This window comes from Schistocerca americana, chromosome 7 (assembly GCF_021461395.2).
Source record: "Schistocerca americana isolate TAMUIC-IGC-003095 chromosome 7, iqSchAmer2.1, whole genome shotgun sequence".
NCBI classification, from domain to species: Eukaryota; Metazoa; Arthropoda; class Insecta; order Orthoptera; family Acrididae; genus Schistocerca; species Schistocerca americana.
In genome coordinates this window covers 189,561,647-189,571,159 of record NC_060125.1, presented here as the reverse complement: position 1 = coordinate 189,571,159, position 9,513 = coordinate 189,561,647, and the positions used below count along the sequence as shown (strand labels likewise).

The following is a 9,513-nucleotide window of genomic DNA, read 5'->3' as shown; positions in this document are numbered from 1 at the left end:
TAGACTTACTTGCATATAATGGAGACGACATGTCTCACCTAAAATATTCCACATGGGTTTATACTCATCAATTAATTACATAAACTTGGCTGCACATATAAAAGCTAATTACATACGAAACCACAAAAATACCATTACATGCAGATTCAATCTTGGTCACAGATATGTAACAAATCACTCTCCAGTGACTTCCATAATTTAATTGTACATATCTTCTACTCAGTTCAGCTGAACTGTTTGTGGACAGTACACGTTTCCAAGAGAATGAGGTTTCAAACGAGGATAAGCTTTAACGATTTTATACAGATCTCTGCGATCTATGATCTTCACCATAATTATATTGTTATCATGCTTTTCATGTAACATGTTTATAACTAACGTAAGAGCCAATGTTACCTGCCAATAAAATGTCGAAAGACATTTCCTAAATTGCTCTTCTCAGCTGTTGGATGTTTCTGTTATATAACACCTAAGTTAGCTGAAAATATTTACTCATATTATCAGTTATTACCAAATAACAAGTCAGAGTATTAAAATAGCACTTTATTACCTACTGTTTATTTCATGTTTTCAATAATACAACCAACTGGCAAAAAATTTGTCTTATTGTACTGTACAGTCTACTCTTCCAGTGTGGGGCAGTCTTCAATATGTTACGCTGTCTCCTGGTCCTTGATGCGACTGAGCCACAGCCTCAACAGCATTTCCCTGCACAGAGAGGACACAAGAAACTAGTTTTACCTGAAGTTCGTTAAATTGAATCAAAAGCAGATTATACAATAACATCTTGTGTTCTTAATTTTTTATATAACACCATGTCGCCAAGTTTAAATACTGGAATCACATGTTCTTTTTATTCTTGTAAAATAAGAGAGTATAATAAACTGATATAAATTTCACTAATATGTGAACGTCCTTTTTCCTCACTGGAACTACTTGTTTTACAGGTGAACTCATTTATTACTGAAGTGCAAGGAAACTATACTTCGCTATGTGTCAAAGTCAAAATATTCATACATCGCTCAATGACAGTTTGGCACAATGATATGAGCAGAAAACTGTTAGTAATTTAAGTGTTAAAACTCCACAAATTTTATGTTGAAAGTAAATCACTACATGTCAGAATCATGTGAAATGAGTGAGAAGGTAGAATATACATTATTAAACAACAGTTCATAATAGTCATAGACTACAGAATATTTGAAATTAATTTAGCTTAGTAACAGAAAGCAATTCTCATTTTCTCATACTACATACTAGAAACTTTGAAATACACATTCATCAATGGAATCGAAAATGTTATCTACAAGGTATATTCTTAGTTTTTTAGTCAGCTTTGCTAATTTCCAGATTCTCTGCTACCTACAGAATTGGTATAACCATAATCGACTTTTTAAGTGAAGTAATGAAGGTTATTTTCATTTATAGTGTTGTAGCTCTAACAATATCAGTCAATGGATAATTATTAACAATAAGCCGGTTGGAGTGGCTGTGCAGTTCTAGGCGCTACAGTCTGGATCCGAGCGACCACTCCGGTCGCAGGTTCGAATTCTGCCTTGGGCATGAATGTGTGTGATGTCCTTAGGTTAGTTAGGTTTAATTAGTTCAAAGTTCTAGGCGACTGATGACCTCAGAAGTTAAATCGCATAGTGCCCAGAACCAACCATTATTTACAATAATGCCATTAAAATATAGTATCTCACCACAAAAGACTCACATTATGAAAGAAATATTCAACATAGTATATTAGTGTGTTACATGAATTCTATTTCTTTCACAAACATTGTATTTTCTACACAGATTTATATTTGTGACAATTTGTCTCCACTAGAAGAAAGAAAAATTAATTTCTAATCGTATCATTGCATATAATGGCAGTTGTGATGTTATCTATAGTTGTAGTCTGTGTAATAGAAGCAGAAATGATTTTAATATAGAGGTACACATCAGACCTATATATTAAAAAAGCATGCTGTTTAACCTAATGTAATCTGTGATACAATGCACAAATTAAAAATAAAACAAACAACTCCAAGTTTATTTAAGAAAGAGATGAAAAGTTATTAATACCTAAGATTTCCAAAAGTATTTATGAATATATAAACTCTTCACAATGGTCTGTGACTGGCTCTTTATACAAGAATATTGTGACACTTCTGAGTTTTCATTCAAATTAAGATTATTTTTGCTGCAGCTTCCTTGTTTTTGATTGTTTCAGTGTTTTGGGTACCCCAAAATATTTTGAAGTGAGTTTGTGTGATGAGCAATAATGACTGTAAAAGATGAGTACATGAAGTGATGTAAGTGGAGTGGTAACAAAAGTGAGAATGTATGTGCAAGAGTTAAAACATCATATTTCACTGCTATGTACATAATTAAGAAACAAACTTGTTTACATAAAATATGATCTACTTTCTGCGAAGTTTTGTCTGTTTGGAATTTACCTATTTAAGTCGCAATTCACGATGATGAAAAGATGAATAAAAATTATAATAATAATATTATTATTATTTTTAATTTTCACACATGTATTATAGTCAACATCTTCCCTTTATTGAATATGTATTCCTTCCACAAAAACAAGAGGTCTCCATTAGAAGAAAGAAAAATTAATTTTTAATTGTATCATTGTACCCATATCTCACTTTATCAGTATGAGGATATTAGTATACCAACAAGTATACTAAAAACTGCATTGATTAGAAACTGGATTTTGTGGTCGAGACTCTTCCTTTGGCAGTGATTGAATCATAATATGTGATAAGGAAATGTGCTTCTGCTATCACTAAGAAAGAAACTAACAGTTCAGGCAAGACACTAAAAGAGTTCAAAGATTCCTTTCAATATAGGTGAAGTTCCTGAAATACATCTGAAACAATGATAATTCGTACCAGAACTAATGACATTCTGGAAGCACTGCCGTCTAAGGAGCGACTCTAGATATCTGAATATGTCGATTTCCCAACAGAAATAATTAATACCTACAGTGAAATATCTCAAAATGAAACTGAAAATTGTGTACAGATAGTCTCTGGAAGCAAAACTGGAAGAATACTAAAACTGTGCTACTTCAACAGATGGAAGGAAAATCAAATAGCTATATACCTATCACTATCCTGTCATAGTCAATAATATTAACATCAACTACACAGACAAAAGGTTTCCATTGAAGCCGAATAACATGAAATGGATGTAGCAGAATGGGCATTTACAATCTGTAAAAAAATTACACGATAAAGCAATAAGTATCAATTTTCTCTTTGTCTGGAATTTTTCAATTATGATTCAGCTTTTGACATAATTTCAACAAAAATCTGTACTTGAAAGCATTGATAAACATGGCAGTGATTTAACTTATTTTAATATTCTGAAGACTGCGTACATCGATTCTAGAGTAATCATTAGGTATCATCAGGACAGCAGATAATGCATAGTTCATAGATAAACCTCATGGGGAGTATTCTCACCACCAAAAGGAATCTCAATAGTTCTAGAGGAAGTTTTAGGAAACTTAAAATGGAAAAACAACGTTAATTATTGATATCTGAACAGCTTTCACTTTGCGAACGTAATTCTACTTTTTTCCTCTCGTGAACATGAAGATAACATTGAAAAAAAATTATATTCGACAGTGCACATTGGTCATATTGAGGAAGTAGAGAAATTTGTACAAAACGACTATGAATTCATAGATAAGTTGATGAATTTCTGTATCAAAGGAAGACAACGAATGAATGGGCAGAAAAAGAAATAGCAAAAACGTAAACATTGACTGTAGGCTTTAGGTAATATAAACAAATTTTTCGTACCTGAATGTCCAATTTGTCGAAGAGGGAAAATTAAATTTCTGTTAGTGGTCATCACTTACAGCTATGAAACATGAACATTTAATACGAAAACCACTCATATTTGGATGGATCCTCAGTGATAGATGAGTAATAGGAAGACAGTAACAAGAAGGCCAACGGGGAGAGATTAGAATGGGAGACTAAATAACGACTAGGAATTATAACTGAGGTGGGCAGGTGGTAGGGGCAGATAAATGGATGGTAGGTAGACCATCGAAATTGTGTAATAAAGCTGCGTAAGATAAGACAAGAAGAAGACATCACCTTTATGGATCGTGGGTGTAAAACGCTAGAAAAGGAGCAGAATCAGTATGCTTATAACTCCAGACCGTAATGACTGATGAAGGCTGAAGTAGTATCTTGTCCAACATTGAATGCTGAATGGCTGATAATTGCAATCACGTTGTTATACATTAAACACCCGTGTTTTATTAATGTAATGGTTACTTTATCATGCCTACATCCTGAAGCTAACACAAACAAAAAATTGTCTAAGCCTACTAATCATAGTCATCCTGTCTTGTGCGATTACGCGCTTTTAACCTGTTCATGATGGAATCTTGAAGTTGTCATTATTTCGCTTATTCGGACATATACTGTCTTCCATGGGTAGCAAAAAGCACAATCAGTTACGACTATGTTGTTCACTTTATTCTTACAAGGAAGCTTCAGTAAGAATAAGGACGATTTGTTTTTTCAAAAATAATTGTCACATCTTTCCAGCGAAGCCCTCTTTCAATGATTTATACTTTTCTCCAAGTCTAAGTTTTTCAGTCGTTCCAAAAAATAAGAAGCATCAGAATTTATAAAATACGTTCTTGTCTAATTTATGACCTAATACAAGCTGAAGTGTTTTACCTGAGAGTCATTTCGTCATTTTTCCGAGAAAGAAGAAATCGCAGGGAGCCAGGTAAAGCCAATCTGATGCACGACATAGTCAAACAGCACTTTCCTTTCTTGCTGAAGTGATTTAGTTTTCAGGCGATCGTTTTTCCATTCTCTAGCGGTCTACGCATATAGCATTTTTCGCATTCCAAACAAATTGTCGCTTACTCCCAGTCCATATTCTGTACTAATTAGACTACTCATCCCATTCAACATATTCTGTAAGTCTTCTTCACCTTCACCGAAGATAGCAACGTCATCAGTAAATCGTTTGATTGACATCTTTTCATACTGCATTTTACTCCCACTCTTTTACCTTTGTTTTATTTCCGACATTGACCCCCTTTTGTAGAGAATGAGGAGTGCGGTTGAAGGGCTAAATGCCTGTCTTACAGTTTTTTAATCGTAGCACGTAGTTCTTGGTTTTGCAGTCTTATTCTTCCCTCTTGTACATATTGTAGTATATTACCTGTGTTTCCATAGAGTTTATCCCTATCTTCCTCAGAATTTCTCCCATCTTGCACCATTTCACATCACCGAACGCATTTTCAAGGTCGACAGATCCTATGAAAGTATCTTGGTTTTTCTTTAGTCTTGCTTCCATTATCATGCGCAACGTCAGAACATCATTTATGATCCCTTTACCTTTCCTAAAGTCAAACTGGTCGTCATCTAACACATCCTCAATTACAATTCCCAGTCTTGTGTACATGGACATTTACAAAATGCCATTTTATCGAGAATAACATAAATTGAAGTACCTGTCTACATCTCCATGGACAGTACAACTTCCTGCAGATTCGCTTGACGATAAGAGCGAAGTTGGACACTTCTGTATTGATTTTCTAGGTTACTACATCATCCGTGCGTCCTAGACGATGGCCATCATAAGCAGGTGTTTGGGCACCTTCAAATTGATTGACACAGTAAATATCTGCTGTCACTGATAGCGGTGGATCACCATACGCCAACTTCATTTTTAAACCTTTCTCGCCAGATCTGTTCCTATCCAAATGCAAAACCTGTATCACTAAATGATTACCTCAGCCAAAACGACGTAACACAATTTGCTTTAGTGTTTGCCAAATGCAGTCAAAACTAACCAATGAATCTGTGTCATTATCTTTTTAGTATCACATAATCGATGGTTGCATGCGATGATAACACAAACATGCGTTAATAATGATACCAATCTAGAAATACTGGCACTCATTTATCATCCACGCATAGTATCGTTAAATCACAGCTCTAAAAATAAAAAGGAATTTTTAAAAAGAGCTTAAATGTTTAGTGAAGTGATCTGTCTAAAAGTCAGAAATAATATAGAGAAACATTTGACTCGCCTTTGATAGTCGCTCGAAATCACGTACAGCGAATGAGGCGCGTCAAACGTTTTTCTTAATCTATTTTAATTCTCACTTTCAGACAATTCTCTTCACAATACATTTGGTCGCTTTTCAAAAATTGGTCACTTTGTCGAAATTCCTCTTTATTTTCAAATACTATTAAGAAAGAATGAAATATAGTATAATTAAATCTTGACTGAGAATATATGTCACTTCTCTCAGATTTATCCGAAATTCTTGAAAAAGTAATGTATTCAAGAGTAGCATCACATATTTGTAAAAATGAAGTACTAACAAAATGTCAATCTCCTTTTCAGAAAGGCTTTTCAACAGAAAATGCTATATGTGCTTTCACTGATCAAGTATTAAATGCATTGAATAACCGAACGGCACCCATTGGGATATTTTGTGATATCTCAAGGGCTTTTGATTGTGGGAAACATGAAATTCTTCTGGATAAGCTTAAGTATTGTGCTATGAGTGGGACAGTGCACAAATGGTTTAATTCATAGTTAACCAGAAGAATGCAAAAGGTTGAAATTAACAGTACAGATAGTTTGCAAAAAAACAGCAGAGTCCTCTAACTGGGGAGCTATCAAGAATGGTGTCCAACAGGGTTCAGTGTTGGGTCCTTTACTGTTCTTAATATACATTAACGACTTGCCTCTCTATATTCATGAAAGTTAGTTCTTTTTGCTGATGATACAAGTATAGTAATCACACCCAAGAAGCAAGAATCAGCTGAGGAAATTGGAAATGTCTTTCAGAAAATTATTAAGTAGTTATCTGCAAATGGACTATCACTAAATTTTGAGATAACACAGTTTATACAGTTCTGTACAGTAAATGGCATAACACCATTGATAAATATAGACTATGAATGGAATTCTGTTGCTAAGGAAGAATACTCAAAATTTCTGGATTTGTGCATTGATGAGAAATTGAATTGAAAGAAACACATAGCTGACTTACTGAAATGGTTAGGTTCAGCTACTTATGCTATTACGGTTATTGGAGACTTTGGTGATAAACATATCAGTAAATTAGCCTACTATGCCTATTCTCATTCACTGCTTTCACATGGCACCATCATTTGGGTGCAATTTGTCATTAAGAGAGAAATTATACATTGCACAAAGGCGTGTAACCAGTATAATAGCTGGAGCCCACCGAAGATCACCTTCAGACATTTGTTTAAGGAACTCGGGGTGTTCACAGTACCTTCACAATACATATATTCACTAATGAAATTTATCATTAATAACCCAACCCAATTCAGAAATAACAGCGAAGTGCATAGCTTCAACATTAGAAGAAAGAATGATATTCACAGAAATTGTTGAATTATGCTGTCACAAAAATCTTTGGTCATTTGCCGATTAGTATTAAAAGTCTGACAGATAGCCAACCAACATTTAAAACCAAATCAAAAGAATTTCTGAATGACATTTCCTTCCACTCAATAAATGAATTCTTAAATATGTAAAAAATTTATTAATTAATTATTTTGCGTAAGTAAAAGCTATGTTAAAGTGACACATTCCACATCACTACGAAATGTGGAATTCATGATCTATGTTACAAGCATGTATGTATGTATCTATGTATATAGAACAAGAAAAAGTGAAGAGGTTTCGATTTTAGCTACAATTTGATAATTACATTATTTTTTGAACATGAAGAAAGGACTTCCCAATTCCTACACCAATTTAGCTTTTTATGTTCAACATAGCTAAGCCCTGAAGAGACGGACGTTTTGACATTTCTTATCCATAGATAGCAGTAGATTTCAGATTTCCCTCAAATCTTTAACTAAGTTCTTCTTAATTATGCTGACAGTTTTCAAGCAATTAAATCTTCATTTGTAAAGTTACACCTCATACTGGTGGATAGGATACCCCCCTTTGTCCCTTTTCCCACTCTTCATTTGGCTACGAAAATTTGGAAAACAATTTTCCCTTAAATGGCTACTAAAATAGCTCTTAAGTTCCCTGATTGCTTTCAACCAATTAAATCTGTTTTTGTAAAATAAGACCTAATGCTGGTTAATTTAATACCCTATTTGACTTTTCCCACTCCTTGTTAGGGTATGAAAATTCGTAAAACGTATGTAATTTCTAGAGAGTCTTGTTTTCGCTCCACTAAAACATTTGTTGAACATTCACTACGCAGTTCTACAAACTCTTCATTTGTATTTGTAGTTGCTGCTCCTATTTCAACGATTTTTTTAGTCACTAGTCTTACGACTGGTTGATGTGGCGCACCACGAATTACTCTTCTGTGCCAACCTTTTCATCTCAGAGTAGCAATTGCAACCTACGTAGACAAACAGCTCTTGAGTGTGTTCCAGTCTCTGTCTTCTTCTACAGTTTTTACCCTCTACAGTTCTCTTTAGTACCATAGAAGCTAGAGCCAGATGTCCTGATGTCCTGTCTTCCTGTACCTTCTTCTTGCAGTATCTTCCACATATTTGTTTGCTCGACGATTCTGCGGAGAACCTCATCATTCCTTACCTTATCAGTCCACCAAATTATCAACATTCTTCTGTAGCACAGCATCTCAAATGCTTCTATTCTCTTCCGTTCAAGTTTCCTCACAAGTCATTACTCACTACCATAAACTGCTGTGCTCCAAACTCACTTTCTAAGAAATTTCTTCCTCAAATGAAGTCCTGTGTTTCATTTTGGGTCCTCTTTGCCAGTGCTGATCTGCTTTTTATGTCCACGTTGCTCACCTCATCATGGGTATTTTGCTTCCCAGTTCTGATGCTAAGATTCTCGCTGTTTTCATTTCTGCTAATTCTCATTAATTTCGTCCTTCTTCCGTCTACCTTCAATCCATATGGTGTACTCATTGGATTGTTCATTCCATTCAACAATACTGTAATCCTTCTTCACTTTCACTGAAAATAGCAATGCCATCAGTGAATCTCAGCATTGACATCTTTTCGCTTTGAATTTTAATGCCACTCTCGAATCTTTCTTTTGTATCTGTTATTGCTTCCTCGACTTAAAGATTGAACAGTATGGTCGAAAGACTACGTCCCTGTCTCACACCCTCTTAAATCCGAGCACTTTATTGTTGGACTTCCAGTCCTCTTTTTTCCTCTTGCTTCTTGTACATATTTTACGTTACCCAGCTTTCTCTATAGGTGAATTCTATTTTCCTAAGAATTTCGAATAACTTTTACTACCTGATACTGTCGAACGCTTTTTCCAGGTCGCCAATCCTATCTTCTTCAGTCTTTCTTTCATTATAAACCACGACGTCAGAACTGCCTTTCTAGTGCCTTCACCTTTCCTAAAACCAAATTGATCATCGTCTAACATATCCTCTGTTTTCTTTTCCATTCTTATGCATGTTATTGTTGTCAGCAGTTTGGATGCGTAACCTGTTAAGCTGATTGTGTGGTAATTCTCGCACTTGTCGGCTGT

At 34.7% G+C, this 9,513-nt stretch overlaps 1 protein-coding gene across 2 annotated transcripts in view; it reads right to left on the bottom strand.

The window, feature by feature from the left end:
• Positions 1-528: 528 nt before the first annotated feature.
• Positions 529-9,513, bottom strand: part of LOC124622118 (neuroendocrine convertase 1-like) — a 497,126-nt gene continuing 488,141 nt past the window's right edge. For both annotated transcript variants that reach the window (XM_047147727.1, XM_047147728.1), the window contains exon 15: positions 529-708. In XM_047147727.1, coding sequence (XP_047003683.1) covers positions 654-708 — 55 coding nt within the window. In that variant the 3' untranslated portion in view covers positions 529-653. The remainder of the gene's footprint in view (positions 709-9,513) is intronic.